This window comes from Hypomesus nipponensis, chromosome 11 (assembly GCF_054491055.1).
Source record: "Hypomesus nipponensis isolate SF chromosome 11, ASM5449105v1, whole genome shotgun sequence".
NCBI classification, from domain to species: Eukaryota; Metazoa; Chordata; class Actinopteri; order Osmeriformes; family Osmeridae; genus Hypomesus; species Hypomesus nipponensis.
In genome coordinates, this window is record NC_140371.1 from 12531834 (window position 1) to 12553940 (window position 22107).

At 43.1% G+C, this 22107-nt stretch overlaps 2 protein-coding genes across 8 annotated transcripts in view; one reads left to right on the forward strand and one right to left on the reverse strand.

Annotated features, from left to right (window-relative positions):
- Window positions 1-3291, forward strand: part of gbf1 (golgi brefeldin A resistant guanine nucleotide exchange factor 1) — a 58817-nt gene extending 55526 nt beyond the window's left edge. For 4 of the 6 annotated variants that reach the window (XM_084708914.1, XM_084708916.1, XM_084708917.1 and 1 more), the window contains 3 exons: window positions 235-412; window positions 905-1081; window positions 1230-3291. In XM_084708914.1, the coding sequence (XP_084565040.1) occupies window positions 235-412; window positions 905-1081; window positions 1230-1510 (636 nt within the window). In that variant the 3' untranslated portion in view covers window positions 1511-3291. The remainder of the gene's footprint in view (window positions 1-234; window positions 413-904; window positions 1082-1229) is intronic. The other 2 variants (XM_084708915.1, XM_084708919.1) reach the window with 1 other exon arrangement.
- A 449-nt stretch (window positions 3292-3740) lies between these two features.
- macroh2a2 (macroH2A.2 histone) lies at window positions 3741-8286 on the reverse strand. Of its 2 annotated transcripts, none has more exons than XM_084708922.1 (9): window positions 8114-8286; window positions 6687-6874; window positions 6502-6608; window positions 5669-5863; window positions 5339-5443; window positions 5119-5218; window positions 4940-5029; window positions 4601-4775; window positions 3741-4375 (listed from the first exon to the last, which is right to left on the reverse strand). In XM_084708922.1, the coding sequence occupies exons 2-9, from the start codon at window positions 6856-6858 to the stop codon at window positions 4210-4212; spliced, it is 1110 nt and encodes a 369-aa protein (XP_084565048.1). In that variant the 5' UTR covers window positions 6859-6874; window positions 8114-8286; the 3' UTR covers window positions 3741-4209. The 2 variants fall into 2 exon arrangements, with proteins under 2 accessions (XP_084565048.1, XP_084565047.1); XM_084708921.1 differs by having other exon boundaries at window positions 5339-5446; window positions 8114-8285.
- Between the last annotated feature and the right edge of the window lie 13821 nt (window positions 8287-22107).

Consider the following 22107-nt stretch of genomic DNA (forward strand, 5'->3'; position numbering starts at 1 on the left):
TCCGTTTATGGAGTTGTTCTACAGGCAGTTTTTTTGCTCTGTGTGTGCCTCTACGTGCCATCTTCATTCGGCGATTTTGTTTCGTTGCATGGCGTGCTCCGTAGGGAATAACCTCCCACGAATAGCAACATCATGATCGCCCCTCTTCCATTACCGTCACCAGGCTTTTCGTGAGAGTGTATGTTCACTTTCTCTTTTTCTGTCTCTCCCCCCCACCCCCCCCCTCCCTCACAGTTGGAGGCTATCCCAGAGTCCCTGAAGAACATGCTGCTTGTGATGGACACGGCCGGCATCTTCCACTGCGCCGACTCCCGAACCGGCTACTCCGACCTCTGGGAGATCACCTGGGAACGCATCGACTGCTTCCTGCCCCACCTCCGCGAAGAGCTCTTCAAACAGACCGTCATACCAGGTACCGGCAGGGACACCCTGTACAGACACATCCAGCACTCAACCCAACACAGCTGTCCGGGCTCTGAAACGGAGATGTATATTGGCGTAAGGACCAGGGAATGGCCGTTGGAATAAGTGTATACTTTAAAGGATAATGCATCCCAAGAATAGGATGCTGTGTAGACGGTTCTCAGCAGGGAGTGAACTGGATGAATCAGATGACAGGAGTGATTCAGCCAGACTGTGACGTCCTGGTGTCACGTTGACTTGCGGTGAAAAGGTTAAGCGATAGGGAAGCACCGAGGAGTATGACCATCAGAGATGGAAACCAAGTTAGTGGAGCGCCTCGCGGGAGAACTGCAATCGTCTGGTCCTGCCGCGACGCAAAATGATTCCGACTGCATGTAAACATGGTTGTCATTGTAAATATCCCCGCGCTGTCACCCCTATCGCCGTTCTCGCCGCTGTAGGAAGAGGGTGAAGTTTGACAGCCGTTCTCTCTGTGCGTCAGTAGAAGCAGTGCAAAGTGGTCCTGTGGAGCCTGCCCAGCCCACCCCGGCCTCCCCTCCCCCAGCCCAGGCACCCTCCCCGGGCCCTGGACCCATGCCAGTGCCAGCTGCTCCAGCAGAGCCAAAGATCTCCAGTAGACCAGCGTCGCCCCAGGAGCAGCCACCACCCAGTGCCAATGGTAATGTCTTTATGGCAGGTTAATTACGAATTTGGGGGTCAAAGTTGTGTGTTTTACCAAGATGCAATTGTGGTTCAACTCGGTCATTTTCGCTGTGTCATCCTTTTTCCCTCCCCTTTTTTTTTCTTGTTTATTTCTTTTCTTTCAGGAACAGACCGCACATCTCCGGTGCCCCCTTTGACTCCACCCATGCACTCCCCTCCCAAGATGCCCCCTGCCCACGTCTCCTCCCCCATGAGCCAGTCCCCCCCGCCCATGAGCCAGTCCCCCCTCATCCTGCAGCCCCTGGCCTCGCCCCTCCAGGTGGGCGTGCCCCCCATGTCCCTCCCCATCATTCTGAACCCCGCCCTCATCGAGGCCACCTCCCCTGTGCCCTTGCTCCCCACCCCTCGGCCCACTGACCCAGCTGACACCTCCGAGGTCAAATAAAGCCGCACCTCCCCTCCGCGCTCTTCTAAAACCCATGGTTCTCCCCACTGCGCCCCTAGGTAGACCCCACCCTGATTACCTCAGATACAGAGAGAGACCCTGGACTTGCATGGTCAACTCGGCTCAAAACTGCAGAAGTGAATCCTCTAGCTTAAATCTCAGTCTCCTTGCTTTGTTGACCCACGGAGCTTGCTGTCCTTCAATAGTCTTCTTCAGAAACATTAAGAACCCATGTTTAGGAGATATGTGTGCGTTAGGGACAACACTGTTTTAAGCTCTATTCTGTCTTTTGACTTGCATCCGTCAAGTCAGATTCAGCTTGAGAATATGAAGATCACTACATTGCAAGTATGCCTGTGCTTCATGTAATATCTAGAGGTTTCTGACAGGGTGAGTCCTTGCTAACTTGGTTTTTAGGTACAGTACTGCATGTTTCCTGAATAGGATGTACAGTGATGAATTTTAGTCCAAATGTATCAGGGGCACTGTGTCTTAAAGTATGTAATTATTACTGTCATCTCATACAACTGAGGGTTTGAAGTCAAATGTATAGTAATATAAAAACAAACAGTCTATATTTCCAATCTAGAGTATTTGATCTGAGAGTGTTCGAGAAAGAATTGTATTGTATATTATGTCCAAAGACGTCAAATTTGGCCTGTACTTTACGAATATCAACTTAGTTCAAAGATTAGTTTGAATTAACCTGAAGTACCTTATTTGCCCCAGAGAACAACAACGTCACCTTACTTAGTTTGGGCATACCTACATGGTGTACGTACATACAGAAGACAGCATTTGAAAGATAGATTTGAGATAAGACGGGATGACAACGGCACCCTCTCCCAAACATTCCGAATCTTAGTCTGCCCTGGACTGTTGGTTTGCCGGAGACAGTCTCCATGTTCATATACATGTCAGTTTTTATGGAGAAGCAAGGAGGAGTTTCTTTAGGAGAGTCTTACAATGAGATTATTTACAGAGTACAGTGCTTATGTCATATGAGGGTATATTTGTCACATTTGTGTAACTGGATCCATTGAGTCATCGTGTCTCCAAAGGACCTAAGAAACTCATTGCCATATTGAGTTTCCTTGGACGGGATTCCACCGTAAATCTAGTCCTGGATATTCATGTTTTACTTTCAAACAGCTTTTGGGATATTTGTAGTCAAGTGTATTTGGCAGGTCTAAAATCAGAACTTGATTATGAAAAGTATTCTTCCAGGTGATTTGACCACATTGAGTAGTGCCGTACATTAATTGATCAGAGGAAGGATACCTGGGGTTGAAGATGGAGCTTTATGATTGAATACCCAAACTTTGTGTACTGGTGTACTGTTTGACGATGGAACAGGTAGTTTTAAAAGCATCCAGTCTCTTCTTCAGGTTTCTTTTGGAGAAACCTCAACCTTGTTTGAAACCGCCTATAGTCACAGCTTTGCTCTGGAACAGGTCTCCAATCAGTCTTGAATATTATATGTTATTTATTCCATTAGGAATGGGGAACTGGAGAAGATTTTAGGTTGAATCACAGTTAGGTCAACTGCATCTTGGTCAGGTAACATCATTCTACACATCCATTGCCTTATGTCAGAGAGATGGGGATAGCTGTGCATCAACACAACCACATTACAAAGTGTCTTTGTAAGCCGTTTGTTCATTTGTTGTACTGCTTTGTTAGAAGCTAATTTTGCGTGGACAGGAAATTAAATGAATATAATGTATATATAATGAAAGGTAATGTACTTTTTACAATGTAATAAATATAATGTAAAGATACCTTGCTGTAATATTACTGTTTTTACCCAATTTTAATGGTTTGGTTAAGGGAATTACTTATTTACGTTGTAGTCCAGGGCTTCCTATTCATGTTGGTACTGTCCTATTGGTTGTTATGCCAACCCTAATGCAGCACACCTGATTCGAATAATGAGCAGTTGGACACGCTGATTCATGTTTGCGACGACTAGGGTTGGAGGGAAAATTGACAGGAGCATAGATCTCCACGAGTAGGGTTGGGCAGCCCTGTTCGAGTCTTATTTTATCAAGCAGTTATTACATTGAAGTATTAGTATTTTGCTTTTGAAGTCTAATTTCAGAGAATTCATCTGTATACAATGGTAATAAAGTTAACACGTCATTTTGTTCAGAGAGATTTACCAATAGAGGTGGATGTGAATCATTTGAAAAGAGTCCCAAGGTGTGTTGGAAAGTCAAACCTCAATCTGTGGTGTAAAACATCTGGATTTTATTTCAAAGCAGAATGAGAAACACTCATTTTTTTAGTAAACTAACTGTATCAGAAACTACAGAGGGATTCTGGCCGCAAAAACAACCGTCAAAATTGTCGTCTTTGTTGGACATGGAATGTAAAAACAACAATGGGTAAATAAAAAGTCAGAACGACAAGCCATGGGGATAAAGTTACTCTAGTCTAAAAAGAATGCTATCATAAAAGGACAGTGTAACATAAATTCATACAGTACTTCACTCACAAAGTTTTTTTTTCTTTCTTTTTTTTCCTTAACCTTCCCAGGCTGGGTCCACATCATAACAATGCCTACTCACATGACCTTCCATTGACCTATACCAGATGTAAAGAACTAAACCCACCTGAAATACAACTGCAACCTGTTAAAAAAAAAACAACAAAAAAAACACCCCAAACCGAGCTCCTTCTTTTTTGCAGACTCCTCTTCACTTGGCATCCAGCTTGGCCATTTCCTGAAGATATATTCCGATACTCTCGCTGTCAAATAGTACAAAGTAAATGTTTTTCAGAGAGGAGGTGGTGGCAGACACAAAATGGCTGGAGATGGCCTTGAGGATCAGCTGGGCAGCCGTCTGCTTTGGGAAGCCGTTCCTGAGCCGGGGCAAGAGATGCATACATGTTGTTTAAGGACGTGGGTTGTTAAGACACAGGTTTTGTTCTACATCTACTTTTCAATCTTTTCAAAGTACATCATAATTGACATGCAGCACATCAACAACAGTCACGGGAAAGTGGAGTTATGCTATTGTTCAAATGTATTCTTTTAAGGATGCTACTGTAGGGATAAATGGACGGTGTAATCCGTAGAAGTCTCACCGGCCAGCAGGAAGGGAGGGGAAGGCCACAGATTTGAGCTTCTTCTCCTCGGCGGCGGACAGGCAGTTCTTGACCGTCTTCTCCAGCTGGTCCTCGCACTTCTCGGAGCCCCACTGGGGGACGTTACAGTGGATCACAAAGCGGGCCGCCATCCCAGTGGCCTGGCTCACAGCAACTACAAAACACCAGACGGATTTGTGAGGTTCAGGATAACCGCTCGCTGCCTGCGACCTGTGCTGACGTCGGTGTATTTGGTCAAATAGACCCGTTTTCATTCAATTCATCACCATTGTTTAACCCGTGTATGCTTTTGTGTTCGGGTATTAGGTTTTCCCATACCTGATGCTACCTCTAGAGGCCCTTGTGCTTTCCGCAGGTCTTTTACTGCGTCCTGGAACTCCCGACCCCCTGCCTTCTCCAGAGCGGTCCCTTCAGACAGAAAACGGGTGAGTGCTACAAAACTGACTTTTTTTGTCAAGGCTAATCTTAAACATCATGACCATGACAGGGGTCCTCACCCACGCCTTCTTTAAGGTCCATCTCTGCATTTGTTGGGTTGATGATGCCTTCCACTTTGATACTTCCAATTTTACTGATTTCACTCTCTGTTAGTGAAAGCTGTTAACATGGGGCAAGGAGTTAAATAACTGCCAATAAGGAAAGTACCTCACTACACAAAGCACTTTTTTTTTTTGTAGTTTTGAACCGGCTGATTTTCCTTGGTACAAAACAGTTTACCTTCTGTCCAAGGAACAGGCTTTTGGCTGACAGGATTGTGAACCCATCGCCTGGTCCATCCTCTACAGTTGAGTTGGCTACGACCTCTTTGTCGTTTTCTGTGCTCTTCTTTGCAGGGTGGAGAAAAAGTAGCACAAATAAATATCTCCTCCTATCGCCGCTTGACCATGGAAAATCATCATATAGGGCAGTGGTTCCCAACCCTGGTCCTCAGGGCACCCTATCCGGCATGTTTGAGATGTTTCCTTGCTCCAACACACCTGATTCAAATGAATGGGTCGCCCTGGGGACCAGGGTTGGGAACCACTGATATAGGAAACGCGAGCCTACCCTTGCTTTGCGGCCTGGTTTGCCTTTTCCTTTTTTGATGGAGGGTTTCTTGATGGTCTTGACGCGTGCCTCCCTCTTCTCGGGCACTGTGACCTGGGTGTCCACCTTCACCCGGCCCCCCCTCTTCTTGGACAGGAGCTCTGGGTGGATCCGGGGCAGGACCCCACCGTTCGATATGGTCACCCCACGGAGAAGCTGACAGAGGACAAATACTACTAGGTCACATATTTGACTATTATCTTTTGACCAGCTCCTTTGAGAAACGACTATACTTTGAGTCTGAGAGAGTGGATGTTATGTGCTTATTGCTAAAGTTGCCTCGCCACCAATCAAAATGTTAAACATACTGTGGGCTTAGTAGGAATGTGAGGTGTACAGGTGTACATCAGGTTAACTGCAAAGTAAAAGCATTTGATGCCAAGTGAAACCCTACCCGGCCCACACACACCATATGGTGTCTACTGAAATAATGGGTTTCCTTTGATCATTATACTTTCATGTTGCATTTCCATTACTGGGTTGTATTAAAAAGTTTTTTCCGACGGACATATATTTTAATATTATTGACTATAATGAACATCAATAATTGTGTTTGTGAATGTAAGAACATTAAGCAAGAACTATGCAAATATTTGGATTCCACAGTTAATCAAGCAACTCTCTTAAAGGGCCTTCATTTTGAGGTAGGAGGAAACGAGACAGCTCACAGTGTGATACTATATAGTACTAAAATAGTCTGTGTCAAAAGCTTGACATTTCTCGACTGAAAACACGTTGGAACACCTACTTGAAAAATAATAAGCACTGTTGCCTGTACATGATGTGATTGTTACCTGGTTGAGCTCCTCGTCATTAGCTACTGCCAGCTTGATGTGTCGTGGCGTTATTCTGCCTTTCTTGTTGTCCCTCGCTGCATTGCCAGCCAACTCCAGGATTTCAGCTAAAACACACAAAAACACATTCAAATACGCAGCAACACAACTCCTGTTTAGGCTGGACAGCCAGAGAGGGCACCCACCTGCCAGGTATTCGATGACAGCCGCCATGTAGACAGGGGCCCCCATGCCGATGCGGTACTTGTGGGTCCCTGTACGGAGGTAACGCATCATCCTCCCCACGGGGAAGATGACCCCTGCTCGGGCGGAGCGGGACAGCTTGGTGGTCTTCTTCTTCCCTCCTCGGGCCGACATCCTGCCTCAGCTTGCTCTGAGTGGACAGGAGTCATGGTTGGTTTTTAGACAGTAGAGGGAAAATTGACATTGAGCATGCACTTTTGGTGTCATGGTTACCAATTGCTATTTGCAGGTGGTACCTTACATGCAAGTACAATCTATGTGTTTGCAAGTGTAAAGCAGTTGAGTTGTTCTTTCCATAAATGTTGAACAGGACAACTATTGCCAAATGTGATTCTACACTGTTGTAAAAGGGGCAAGCACACATCACATATCGATGTGCCTATGCACACTTAAAACAAGACTGCAATCTGTCGCTACAGCAGGATATTGTCCTCATGCAACCTAGGAAATAAGTTAAGATATTATCTTAAAGATATCATGGACAATTTACTCATGCAAAGCTGATCAATTGTATTCAGTTGGTAACATTTTAATTAATAAGCACGGTTAATTCAGTCACATAATTAAGTATTCCATTGCGAATTATTTGCACATCTATGACCAAACATCAATATTTTCTTCAAAGTAAACTAGCAATTATGTCAGTGCAATTTAGGATTCATGTAATACAAATGAAAGTGCATGGTACAGATGTTTGGAAATGGTTGCATCTCCTTCACAGCTCCATGGCCTCGAGGGGTTACATGTAAACAAACTCAAGAGTACTGCACTCTGCAAGGGTGTCCTGCAGAACGGTCACAAAAAATAGCCTCGAGCGACTACACTACAACGTCGTGTTTTATTTTGCTCGAGAAATTGAAAAAATGAATCGTGCCACCTACTGTACAGTCTAACAATTTCGACACACAGCCATTAAATGTTTCCTCATAAACGTTAAGAATAACACACACACCAACCCATATGAATCAAGTACATCAAGATTAGTTCTACAATATTTAGATAGAGTAAGGACGTCTAAAATAGAAACGCTATTCTGCAGAAAAAAAGGCCTCGCTGGTACGTGCGTTTTTCGGATAGGCTGCGCGTATCGATACGGATTGCACACCTTTCTTATCAACGACGGGGTTCACTTGGTCGCTTGTCAAACAATACGTCGGCTATTCTAAACATGCAGAGTCGTTGACATAGACCGAAACCTTTCTTTAAAACTGTTGCTCCCATGTTCACGCTACAACCCCCATTTTGTTTTCAATCCATTGGATGTGTAATCTCATCAGACATGGAAAGTAGCTTTCCTTTCGGAGACGCAGTTCGCCACGAAACGCATGAATCCGGATATGCGTGAGCGTAAAAATCCCCAAGTTTCTACCTGTTTGTCCTCCTTTTGAACGAATCAATGCTGGCCTGTGATTCTCTTAGAAAAATCCCCGAGGAAAAGATGTATTCTCTTCTCCTTGTGCGTATCCTGTTCCAAAAAAAAAACTACAGCCTGAACCACCGTACAATCATTGGAGGCAGGCTCTATGCTACTGATGCTGCAAAGGGGAAAAATTCAGTACACGGAAAAATAGAATGAAAACGCCCCCCTAACATGGCTTCAAGGGGAGAAGAATGTTGGTTGAAAGGAACGCGATGTGCTTCGAGATAAAACTACGTTTGGCAATTTCACCGTAAAAATACATTTAAATGTGACCAATATACCTGTTTATGAAAACATTTGTAATTTCTTAAGACACCTTTGCTCTGCCAACTGGCTTTGCTGCTGTATTTCAAAACGACAGCCCACATACAATTCACTAAATCTTGTTGTGACCAGATATAGGTCCTTCAGTCTGAGGCTAACCACTTATGGCAGGTTTATTGTCAGTAATATTGTCTGTTAACCCATTAGGGCATATTACTAGATGTTGCTTTAATATATATTTTGGTTGTCACAATATCATCCTCTACTTATTATAGCATGAGGACAAGACCCAGACTATAGAAAGGGAATTAAGGCAGCTAAAAGCAGTTTATACTTGGCTGTGCAACTGGCTGTTTCACACATCAAAGGTAAATCACGAGGGACATGGCTGTCAGATGAGCCAATCAGAGCACTTGACTCCCTCTCTGATCTGTCAAACCCAATAGACAAATGAACGGTGATGCCAACCATCTCCTTTATTTCACCGGCAGATATTAGCTTTGTCTTTTTCAATAATCATGTCATACCCAATTTCGATTTCAGTCTCATTAAACAATGTTTAATATTGAAGTTAATATACATTTCTGTTAATGCCAGTTATGGTTTAAATCGTGTTGGTCAAGCCAAACTGAGAATGTGTCTGCCAACTAACACACTACTCATAACTTACTGTTATGTTGCATATGGCTTTTTTTGTCATTTGTTTCCACAAAAGTCAGGTGAACAATTCCATGGTTATGGTTGTGCTATTAATATCCCTATCTCAATATAATCCCCATAACCTGGCATCAGTAGCCTCAAGCAAAACAATAAACCTGCTCAGCAGAACTTCGAGCCAAATGACAAATTACCACTCATGGCAAACCAAAATTGCAGGGGTTGTGACTTTCTTTTGTGGCACAAATTCTCTCTGAGCATAATATCAAAGGGGGCATTGTGCAATACTTTTATTTCTAAATGATTGTGATAACTACATAATTAAAACATATTTGTATTATTATTATGATTGTACATACTGTGGATGCAATGCAGGTTAGCTATCCAAACACATTAATGAAAATGAGTAAGGGGATGACACATACAGAACTAAATGGAACTTGGTTAAGTAATGTATATCACATCAAGTATTTGAAATGGATTCCAGAACTGTGTGTAGTACCATCCAATGATTATTGAATATGCTGACCATTACTCTAATTACAATTATTGAGGTGGATAATTTTCTGTCAGTACGTGCTAAGGGTGTTCCACAATATGGCTCCTCAATATCTTCATGGCCTGGTTGTTCAAACCAGTAAAAAAAAACTATCCATAGAGGGCAGTGAAACACCATTTTTTAACGGCACCCAAAACACACTGTAATTTATCAGTTAGATTAAAACTTTGAAATGACTCTTCAATTGAGCATGGTCATTTATATCTGGTAAAAAAGGCTTCAGATAACATCAATCATGTGACATTTATCAATTACATTATCAATAATTTATGACATTTGCTAATCCAGGTTGTTTTCTAGTACAGACAGGACATTATTTGGGGCCTCATTCCCTGTATTTCCCTGGATCTCCAGTGGAGGTCATTAGTGGCATGTTCTCTGAATATACTGCTCTTATTGAGTCATCAAATCATCCAATGAACTTCTTGACATTTTTAGTGGTTAGGGCTTATTAATTGTGATGTGTGCTGATCAGAGGTGAGGTTGTGTTGATTTGTTTTCAGAATTAATAAGCTTGTTGTATATTATATAGAATGCAATGTGACATACAGTATGTATTCTTGCAGAGTAAATTAGAGATTTTAAACTACTGTTATTATATGATTATTCCCATTACTTCTAAAAATACAATACGTAATGGTTGCATCTTCCAATACACTAGAATAGACCCACACAGACAAAAAATGTTTCATAATGAGTACTGTATCATTTGTAAATTACTTATTTTAGAGGATTAGACGGAGACTAACTGACAACAGACAGCATCATGAACGACGGACAGCGTATCTTTCCAGTCCGGTGGAGCACACAAGGACCAGATGGCAGCTGTATATCAGTAAAAGCACAGAGATGATCCAGACACTCTTGTGCATTGACATTGGCCTTCGTCACTGTTAGCGGATGTTGGATCCAGTTTAATGACCTTACCTACTCTGTGGGCTCAGAGGATGGTGCTGTCTGTCTGGAACAGCCCCAGTGTACAGCTCCAGATGCCTTGTGAAGCATCCTCAGGAGGACACCCAGATGGCTTCCCCAGGCCTCCCGTCTAGCTTCTTTCTGCAGGAAGCTTCAGGGAGAGAATGGGCCCTGGAGCTTCAGCCTTAGAGGGGCATGTATGCTGTTAGTCAGCATCCACCGGCTGAATGGTGAAAACACCTGGTTGGAACCGTCTAAACAAACTGTGTGTCTGGTGATGGGGAGAGTGGGGCTGCGGACAGAAGTTACTCATTGTGTGTGCTCGCGGTCTGTTTACGAAGAAAACTGAAAGAAACCTGCCTGCTCGTAATGTGTAAAAAACCTCATTTAAAGTTGCATTATCAACTGGATTTGGCGATTTTCAGACTCAGTGTAGCTCGGTATTAACCATGCAATGACCAAAAACAACATTACATATACCACTCCTTGACAGCACTTTACAGTAGCGAGATCACAAGGGCAACATTTATCTAGCAGGGGAACTGTTGTCCTTTCAGCATATCAATCACAGAGGAACCTGTACACACCTGTACCTACAGCAGTCTTGATAAATGTGTTCCCTCTAAGGATACAAACGGATAGCAAGTGTCAACAAGGCTATGGACTTGAAGTCTTTCTAAGGGACTGCTGCCTTATTGCACACTTGGGTATCTGGCTAATCATTTAGCATGGAGATTACCTTTGGTCATGTTTGTTTTAGTTTGTATCCAGGTGACTGTTTAGTCATGTGTCTTGTATAGAGAGGTAAACGTCACTGTAGAGGTGTGGCGGGGTTATTTATAGAGACAACAAGAAGCTTCACTGATCGAATTTGACAAGTTATTACCCGAGAGACAATGGTGTTGTTTCCTCTGCTGTTTTGATGTGTCCAGGAGCAGCATTTGAACCTACAACAATCCAATGTCATGAACATCCTGATCACTTTATGTTACCCTAAACCCAACTTGTTCAAATAAAGCGGAAAGGGGAAAGAAAGCTCACAAGATTGATTATCATTCAAAGCTTCTCTCATCTCCTGTCCCGTCTCATCCTGGGAAAGTGACCTTGTGAGCCAGGGTGGGGCTTCCCATCATCCCCTTTCCCTTGCTGACAGCCTCCCCCACCCCACCTCCACCATTATAACCTTGTGTTTCCTCCCCTACTGTTTATAGATATCTCTCATGATAGGTGGTGTGGTGGCAGGGGCGGTGCATGTTTATTTCAGCCGTTTTGTACTTTGCCTTATGACCTGTGAGCTGTAGGTCAGGAAGAGAGTGATGGAGAGTTTGTCAGTTCCATACCTCTAATGATGTCATAGGGCTTCAAAGGGAGGGCTGTTTGTTATCTGAGTTTGAGGTAGTGTTGGACAACAGACGACTGCAGGGTTGATTAGACAAGGCTACGGGAAGTGTGATAGCTTGCCGCTTGTCGTTTCCTAGTGTGGCTGCTCCCTCTCTAGCCTTGACTGTTTTTTTCATGTAGTTGTGGCTGATGTATTTCCTTTTTCCTAGCATAGTATTCAGCCTGTTCTCAGTTTATTCAGCTGCAGTCCGTTCCAGTGGCATTAAGTGGCATTTCAGATGCAAGTCAAACTGTATAGTAGTTGTTTAAAATGTTTGCCCATTCTGAATACATTGATTGAATCCACCTTGGTAGGTGAATGGGGTACAGCCAGTTTTAGATTCAGGTGAACAATGATGGTAGTATTGAGTGTGACATCCTTCATGTCCAGTGATACAGTTTGTTTTCAATTACTCATGGGGTTTGTGTGATGTCATTCAGCCATGAGACGAAAAACAACATTGCAATTATCTGATGAGGGTTTAGATCTCTTCACAGAAAGATTTAAACACGCCTTGTCCAAAACCGCACTCAGGTGGCACCATAAAGAACCAGCTGGAGAACTCATCCACATGTGTTTACTCTTCAACTGGTTGGGCCACATTTCCCATCCATTTATGACTCATATGTTAAGTAATGACGAGGCCTAAATTTGGTTGTATTTTAGGAGGATACTAAAGTACTGTTCGTGTCTGACGAGAGAAAGTTGTTAGCTGTGTTTTGACTGTGTGGGAAATAAATTACTGTCTTAGTATAAAAGGGTGAAGGCATAGCTTTAACTGTTACAGGTTTTACTCACTTAAACTGACACTTTAGCCTTGTACAATATATAATGAGGAAGACCAAAATCTCATGTATTTGTCATAAACATCACTTTTCCTCTGTTTGGGAATGACAGATTAGACGCCCTGAGAATTCAGTTAGTGGAAAGCCGCCAAATTGTATATTAATTGTAGATACTTCCTGTACCTTCCTTCACGGAGAATATAAAAAGGGTTTATTTAACAATGTCAGCTCCGTCCATCCATCAAGTTCCATTCATCCATTTGACACCATCATTCCCTGGACTGTTAAAAACTCTAATGGTGTGAAGTAGAGACACGCAGGTATTATTTTTAAGATGAGGATGACATGCAGTATAGTAATATCCCACACATGCAACACCATAGCATATAAAATGTTTCCACAGTAATTAGGATTTAATACCCGTAGTCTAGCTGAGAAGAATCAAGATTGGCTACGGGATGGTTTCTCCAGATACAAATGCATATTGCTTCTGTTAGAGTGAGCAGCTCCCCTATTAAAGCTACACTGTAACAGTGCCTAAGAAGCAAAGCCTTCTGGAGTACTGAACTGGATAGAAATTAAAAGTGTCCATGCGAAACAGAGGTCTTTGACATACCCTGTATAAGAGATCCAAAGGGCAGTAGTGTGGTTCCAACTTTGTTTAGTTAATTATAAATAGAAGAAATAAGAATGTATTTATTATAACGATAAAAGGCCAATTATCATTCAGTGGTGACAACTTGAAGTTTTGGAGCAAGATCACAATTATGACCTTGAGGGTTTAGGTTGGTTGAGGGGCAGTTCTATGGGCATATGTGAAGCCCTCTTTGACATTGCTTGTAAAAAGGGCTATACAAATACATTTTGATTTGATGACCTCAAACCACTTAGAGATCTGAAGTACAAACATTGTTCGATGGCTATGAAAAAAAAAATTCTCTAAAGCTTTTTGATAGACCAAGAGTCTTCTCCTTGTTTATGCAATCAATGCTTGATAGCATTTCAAAAGTGTCAAATCATGCTTGATGCCTGAACACATTCGTGACACGTCACCAGAGAAGATAGGGCAGGATGGGGGGAGGTTCTAACCTAGAACAGGCTGTCCTACCAGTGACACAAAAAAAAACCCAGCTCACAAAATAGACCTATCACACCCCCTCAGCGTGGGCACCTATCACAGGTATTTATAGGACCAAGTCTAGTGGGCGATGGTGCCTGTCTCTAAACAGAGGACCTGGGTCCTCAAAACAGTGCGGTCTCCCTGAAGGCCCCTGGAAATAGCACCCCAAAATCCCCTCTCATCCGCTCTTGGAGGTCGCCCTCAAAAAGAGTTCTCAGAACAAAATAAGGCTTGAAAGTGGAGGAGTCAAAAAAGAGGAGCCAGTTTCAGGTTTCTGTCAGACGGAGCTGTCCTGTCAAAATAGGCCCTTGGAGTGGCGACAAGGCCCGGGCCACTGACCTGACCCCACTGCCAAGCCCCAAATTCCAGCCAGATATTTTTAGCCGTGGCATTTAAACTTGGCAGCGCGTCATATACCCGGACCATCTGTACTATTTCCTGTTCCTGTTAAAGATGGAGGTACAGGGGACACAAACACTCCAGTCAAGGCCCAACATTGAAAATACATATGATCATATTTCTCTCATCAGCTTTGAGTTTGCTATAATGCTTTTAATCAACTTTGAGCTGACGGACACTGATGTTTGATGAGACTGGTTGTTTACATGGTACACAGACATGGAATGCTGTGACATCCAAACGAACGGACATCACGATATGTCAGACATGTCATGAATGTAACCCAATGCCTGGTTCAAAACTCACAGTAGACAAAATAGTCCTGTCCAATACGCCTGCCCCACCCAGAGGGAGAGCACACACATGTCCAGAAGTAGAACAATCCACCTTTTCCCGTAGGTTTTCTCCCTTGTTCCCAAGCCTGGGTGGGGTGTATTTTGTTGGATTTCTTCATGTTCTGTGTTGTCTAAAGCTACATGAAAAGAGTGAGATGGTGAGTGAGATAGGAGATGGAGAGACAGCTGGATGAGGGTATAAATCACTCTGCGATGATTCAGACTGCTGAATCATTGCATGAAATGCGATTGTATGTCATCAATGTTGTACCCTAAACTCACTTCTGTTGCTTTTGTGTGTCTGGATTAGGTCATGCATATTTACAATTTCTGTACTTTACAATGAGTTTGAGTCAAACGTGTCTATTCTTAGAGTGAGCGTCACCCTTTATAGTTTTGGGCTAAGCTGTCATAGTTGGTATTCCTATTAGCAAACTCACAATCAATGAGGCTATTTAATATGAGCTACAGAATCCTCCTCCTCTGCTTCACTGTTATCATGTTCTATACGTTTCATTCCAGCCTCCACCTGTACTTATGCCTCCTGGTGAGGCATAAGCACAGGGGATGTATGGTGTTGTCTCAGCTAACTGTCAAACCATATTATGAAAGGTTATCCTGTAAGTAAAGTATGTATTTTGAGATTAACCACAGGCAGGTAGTGCTCTGCCCCCCCCCCCCCCCCACACACACACACACCCACACACACACACATCTGAAGACACGTTGTATGTGAAAACCTTCATGAAAAGGGGGATTAAGCAATTGGTGCAGGTATAGGGTAGCCTAGCAATAACCACTGGTGGAGTTTGAACTCCATTCACTCAACAGCATGTGAGCATGGATCCCCAGTTGGGACCGATGGAAGTTTCTGTTTCCATTCCAGGCTTATCCACTAGAGAGCCCAGAGCAGTGGATAAATTCTGTCCACGCTATCTGGTTCCGTGTCACTCATCGTTCCCATTTAGCGTCGGTGCCGGTGTATTAAAAGCTCACGCTTGGAAGGGAACCGGCACCTTTGGCACGCAGGAAGCTCTCAAAATGTGTAAAACTACTAAGAGCGTATTGCCGCTAACAAGGGCCACGCTACTGAAAAGGGCCTCCAAATGTTCTAATTTTTTGTGCCTGATTTTCAGGCTGCGGAGTAAGGTGAGGCGTTGAAAGTATGGTTCCTGAGGACAGTGTTTTCCTTGACACATGACTAATTAGCAGTGAGAGGCCAAAGGGAGCCTGGAACAAGCGGATCTGATTTTATGACGGCTGGCTTAATCTGAAAAGGTTCCACATTTCCCCATTAAAAAGTGTTACATACATTGTTAACCTCCATAACCAAGCCCCGACATGAAATGGATATTTCAGCCAAAGTTTTCAATTATGTAGCAGGCCTACTCTACCTGAAAACATATTAAGATGACTTAAATGACTTCATTTATGTAAATAGATTTCTAAGCACAAATAAAAACACGTGGAAACTCTTTCATTGATTTATGTGCTATTTACAACCACTACACCATGGGTGACAGGATTTACCATCATCCTCAAATCCTTTAAGTACAGTACTACCTCATTTTAGCATACTACAACATCTGCTTCATATGAAAGACAACATCAAACACCAGTAAGCGGTAGAGACCGTCCGTATACCTGCAAGGATGGAAGCCTGTGACTCATTTTCCACTGTGATTCTATACTTTGAAGGTAAAGGATAGATCCCTGTTCCTGACACACACTCTCAATGCCTGAGTGAACTATTGAGTGTGTGTCAAAAGAATAAGTATTGTGAGTGCTCACTCTACAGTCTCCCTACAGCTAAGACTGTAGCAGCACCTACTGTAGGCAACATACTGTAGTAGTCAAGCATCCATCTGGAAAAGGAGTCAAAGTCATAAATCACAGGATACAGCACCATGGGTTGGCTAACCACTCTCTATCATAAATGTGTGTCTATTGTAGAAAAAAAGGAAAGGGTTTTAGTGTGCAACGACATATAGAATTGCCCTCTTACAAATACAGATGTTTCTGGGAGCGCGTGAACTCCTTTTTCCCAGCAATGTTAATGTCACCTGTAAAAGCACTTACCTTGCAAATAGCATCAAATCCTACAATGGCACTGACCTGAATGTAAATGGGTCCCAAAATTCTAATACATTAAAGTGAACCAGATTTAGCTAAATACATTAAGTGGTGTGATCCAGCCAGAATTCCTGTTATGGAATTTACACTTTACAGATTTACACTATGAATATCAATCCTTCAATGTTCATGAACAAAAATACTGCATGTGTGCACATGGACTGCACACACTGTACATTAACGTGTGTAGTTGTTAGACTTGTTAGACTAACGTTAGTTGTTAGATTGCAAACATCATCATCATTACCAAAAGCAGCTCGAACCACAGGCTATCCCACTTTGCATTTAGTACACATCATCACATTTTCTTTCGAAGTTACTTTGTACGTTTGCTGAGGGGGGCGTCGCAGGCCGGATATGATGCATGATTAGGAAAAGGAGCACATTTAAAAATGTTCACTAAGTATCTCTTGACATGTGGGCACTACCCTATTTAGAACACTTGTTTATTGGCCTGTCACTTTGACAGACAGTCGCCCCAACAACATCACATAACAGTGTCTGGTTTCAAAGGCAGGTTGGCGCGCCAAACCTCTCATGTCAGCATCCCTTTGAAGCCTACGTCTGGTATTGCAGATACAAAACAATACCAGGTAAATATAGAGCTCTCTGGATCAGGTAGTACAAGCTCAAACCAAAGCAGACACCATCTCATTTACCTCATGAGCATCTCTAGCCTGTAATTGTGTTCATTTTAAGATCTGTCCTCTAATGGCATTTGTACAGCTAACGCTTAATGGCCTACAATTATGAACTATAAAAGCTCCATAAAAGTCCATGAATTGGCATCCAGTACTGTATGTCTCCTCCTGTCTATGACACGAGGGCAGCTTCTGCTCCATTGACAGCACGACTGGCAATTTCCATCCCAATCTCTCTCCCAATTCTCTCTCTTTGCTATGGATCTCTGTCTTTCTCTCTCCTTTTCTGTCTTTCTCTAATTTTCTCTTTAATTCCTAATCCCTCTTTCCTTTCGCTGTATGTCTCTCTCTCTCTCTCTCTCTCTCTCTCTCTCTCTCTCTCTCTCTCTCTCTCTCTCTGTCTCTCTCTCTCTCTGCACCATCTGTCTTTCTTGTGTTATTTTCTTCCTCTTTTAGTCCATCCACTCATCTTCCTATTCCTCATCGTCATATTGGGGTCTACATGGCGTTGCATAACAGCAATGGTGCAGGATCAGAGTCGGGCCCCTCTGTGTAACCTGAGCTCAGACCTTGACCAGGGGGGCTAGGTACAGTTTATAAATGAGCCAGGGTCATTGCTTCAACAGCACAATCGCTCACTCTCAGGTGTGTGACACCTCTTTCCTTTAAAGAACCAGAAGCCAAAAAATAAGTAAAAGTCCTTAAGTACCATATGTTCATTCAGATCCCCCCAAAATATCTGCGTTCTGTCAACATTTACTTACAGCTTTGGACTTACAAGACTGCTCCATTCAGAAATTGAGTCTGTAGTATATCTATAGTTGGGGAAGGTTTTAAAAATAAGAGAAGGACAAAGTGTTTGTCTGGATCATTTGTAAAGACCTTCTTAACAGTGTAATGTGAGATGTCCATGAAAACAATACTTTTAAGCCAAAGCAACTCAAAAATAGTCAGACCACAATGCTGCATGCTGACAAGCTCTGCTGTGAACCAAACATTTGGCAGTGTCACTGACTGAACAGAAAAGGGGGCTTGACTTAAACTCGGATTTTACTTGCCGGCGAGCTAAGTCTCCTGTCCTCAACGCTATCGGGTTCTGCACCTTTCCGCAAGTATGATAGAGGGCCTGTTTTTGCGGTTTTGCATATCGCAGAGCAACTCGTCATAAGCCCCCCCCTGACCCCTAAGCCCTTGGCCTTAAAACATTCCTCTTGTAGTGTTGCACTGAAAACATTCCCCTCCACCTACTACGACTAGTCTTGACTGCTAGCAGCATTAGCGCCCATGATTTATGGATACAGCTGTGGATTAGCAATGAAGACACCTGTCCTGCCCTCCATCACCAGTTCATTCCCACACAGCCTGTGCTAACCTGGGCAGAAATGTTACCCCAATGACCCCTAGGGTCAAAAGTGCCATGTTCTATTGACAGCACATCTCGCGACTGTGGCCTAGTTCACTAACTTTCCTGTGCCAATGTTGACATATTCATAGCCATACATTTTAATGACAAATAGCAACTGCAAGATCATTGTGATCGATGATTCAAGAAATAATAAGTCTTTTAAATTATTCAACCTTGGAATGATACAATTACTGAGATAACGAGACAAAAAATGATGATTCAATTTAGTATTAAACAAACAAAACACTTGTTTTTACTTAGGGAACCAAATCGAGCATTAAATCAACTTGTGAATGAATGCACCTTCAGTATGTCAACTACTGAGGTTTGCCCAGGGGTCAGACGCTACCTGGGTTTTGCAGTTCTTTGTGGAGGGTACCACCCCAGTGGAAACCAACCCTGGTCAGGCCTGCTCTGAATGCCTGTGTGGTCTAAATGTGAGAGACATCCTGGCATCTCCTCTGACCTGTGTCACCATGGACACCAGTCACCAGTGAAATGACACCTCCCTGGTAGGTAGAGACAGGTATTCCACAGCAGCAATGCATACCTTTTCATGTCATTGCAAGGACACGTTTCGTATGTGCAGTTTGTACTGTGAGCTATTTATATTGCTTACTGGTACCCTCTGCTAGTAAAATAATGGAAAAATGTGCTGACAAATAGAAGCTGTATTGCATTGCGACATTATACAGGACATTGCATAATTTCAGTCCAGCTTTTCCAAAATGTATTTAAAGTAAACTTTTACGACACTGGAATCCTAAATGTAATTATCATGCTCTGCAGTGAAAGAGTACTGTACCGTCCACCATCTAGCATCTGCTCGTCGACAACATCTGAACGCACTTATCGGATTACCTTTACGTTCAATCTTAAGAACATTCGAAGGACCCAAACGGCTCCCCATTCGCGATGAATGGGAAGTTCAGGATGGGACAAAGTGTGTCAGCCATGGAATGTAGAGCTCCTCTCCACAATCACATCCTTGTCATTCCTGGACTTGACGAGCCCTCTGAAGTCTTTGTGTTGCTCGCTCCCCGTAGAGCAGAATCAATGGAGAGTCAGATAGCAGTCTGTGACAGCTTAGGCTGTGTGTGTGTGTGTGTGTGTGTGTGTGTGTGTGTTTTGCCCCTGTCGGACTCCAGTGTGTTAAAGCTATTGAACGTTTCGCAGGACTCCAACTTTGTCACTCACCATGGTCTCTGGTTCTGGACAGCCTCTGGGATCCTGGCCCAGTGTTATCCAATGGAACAGGCTTCATTAGAGAGTCAGAAGCAGATCATCAGTTACTGGAGAAGAATGAGCAGTTGGGGAGAGCTGCTACCAATCTGGTTTCCGTCTAGTTTTAATACTCCACTCAGTATAGGTCACCTCCTCCTTCCATTAAGTCATGGAATTTCATAAAGTTGAAGTGGAAGTTCTCTTTCAATATAGAAAGTAATCTGTCAATCAGGTCAACTTGATAGGTTGCATTTCCTGACATTGCCCTGCCGCTCCTCTCCCCCCATATCTATGGCCTTTAGATAGGTTGGTGTAAATCAACATTGTTTAAGCATATTTGGATTACCTCGACTAAAAATAACAGATTGCCTTTCAAGATTAGGTCGGAATTGAAATAACTTCATAATTTTATGGCAAGTCTCTGTGCAGTGGTACTGAAAAAAGACAGACTCATTATTTGAGCTATGTCATTTAAGAGGTTGAGTTCTCTTGGCTGCAATGAGGGATCAATGTGGTTTACATTAAGTTTATTTGTTTCAATTTGTGTTCCTCCTTGCTTCTGAATTGCTCCCCCAGACACATGGGCTTTGAAAACTGTGCATCAAAAAAAAAAAAAAGTGAACAGTGGTCACAGATGTTAAAATGGTTGCGGATGGAAGCTTGCAAAACGACTAATTTGAGCCACTGTTTTTAAATCCGATTAAACTCAGAGCATTGAGTCTTTCCGCAGCCTCACCTGCAGCTTTTGTCATATCGATCAAGCACAACACTGACCCCCAAACCTTTGCAGTAACTTCCGATACGAACACACGATACTCGCCCCACCCATGCAATAAACGGTCGCAAGATCACTCCTGTGAGACGTTCCTATCTTCATCTTCCTTGAGGGGAAAGTATGACTCAACAGGAGAATATGGCCTTCTGAGGAGAGACAAAGTCACATCCTCTCCTCCGGCCGTTTTCCCCATCTCTTCCCTCTCCCTCCCCAGAGCTCCAGAACATCCCCACCACCACACAGCAGATCTCAAAGCCGCCCATCTTCCCCCAACGCTGTAATTACGTCTGGCTAACGTTTCAAGGGACGTGCTAACTTGAAAGCCTCCCTCTTCTTTTTTGAAATGATAGACGGCCCATCTTGTGGCTCTCCTGGCTAAGAGGGAGATGAAAGGTGGGAGCCAAGAATGGGTTACTTGTCAGTGGGGAACACTGGTCCGAGAAAAAGACAAGCCGAGCGACCTTCTGTGACATCACTGAGTGACAAACAATATGTAGATATTGAGTGCTATTTTACTCTCTACCACTTTCACGTAGCTGGTAAGCTATTGAATGTTTGAAGAGGTTGGACACGGAGACATTCTTACATTCTATAGCTCGGCTAGATGTCATCAGCCAAGTTCAGTGGAGAGAAGTGATATATTTTGCTGCATAGGCTGTGTAGGGATAAGAGAAGCAGTCATGTACTGTAGGATTCAGGGAGCTAGCATATCATGCTGCTTTTACTGGCATCTGAGTGTAAGACAACTCCAGAGGAGCAGGAGCCAGGCTCTCACTGTGCCCCTGCAGAAGATGGCCCTCTGCAAGGGGGCAGCATTCAAAGCAGCCCCCACCACTTTGAAGACCATACATGACTCACATGCCTCACATTGAAGACAAGTCCCTGAAGAAGGTGTGAATAACTTGTACGATGAAGAGATGAGAAAACCAGCCTGGTCTGTCCACTAAAGATCCTCTTCAATATTCTTTTCTGCAGTTCTATAATATTTACATTACATATGGTTTATTAAATGATTGTCATCACATAGAGTACATTTTTGAAAATACATTATTTATTGATTGTAGGCTGTAATCCACTGTCACATACTACACAGTTTTTGGGTCACACAGACATGAAAGGTGGCAAAATGTGCGTCTTGTTCCCGAAAGCATTGGTCTTACTTTCTGGAAGGTTCCTCTGCACAAATTGCAAATGTGATTTTAAATGAATAATAATTAGTGAATAATAATTAGTCCTTTGTCATTGCTGGGCTCCATGTTGAAGCTTTTAAATAATTAAACATTGTTCCTCATAATTTCACATATATTTGGATATTCTTTGAGTCCTACCGTGTAGCATGATGTTTGTTGA

Bases quoted from the DNA above. Each gene is read 5' to 3' on its own strand.
- macroh2a2 (XM_084708921.1), bottom strand. From the start codon at position 6,858: ATGTCGGCCCGAGGAGGGAAGAAGAAGACCACCAAGCTGTCCCGCTCC. The intron at 5,864-6,501 runs GTAACAATCACA...GTCCTCTGTCAG, and splicing joins ATGACGAGGAGCTCAACCAG to CTTCTCCGTGGGGTGACCAT. The intron at 5,447-5,668 runs GTAGGCTCGCGT...CACCCTGCAAAG, and splicing joins AACCAGGCCGCAAAGCAAGG to AAGAGCACAGAAAACGACAA.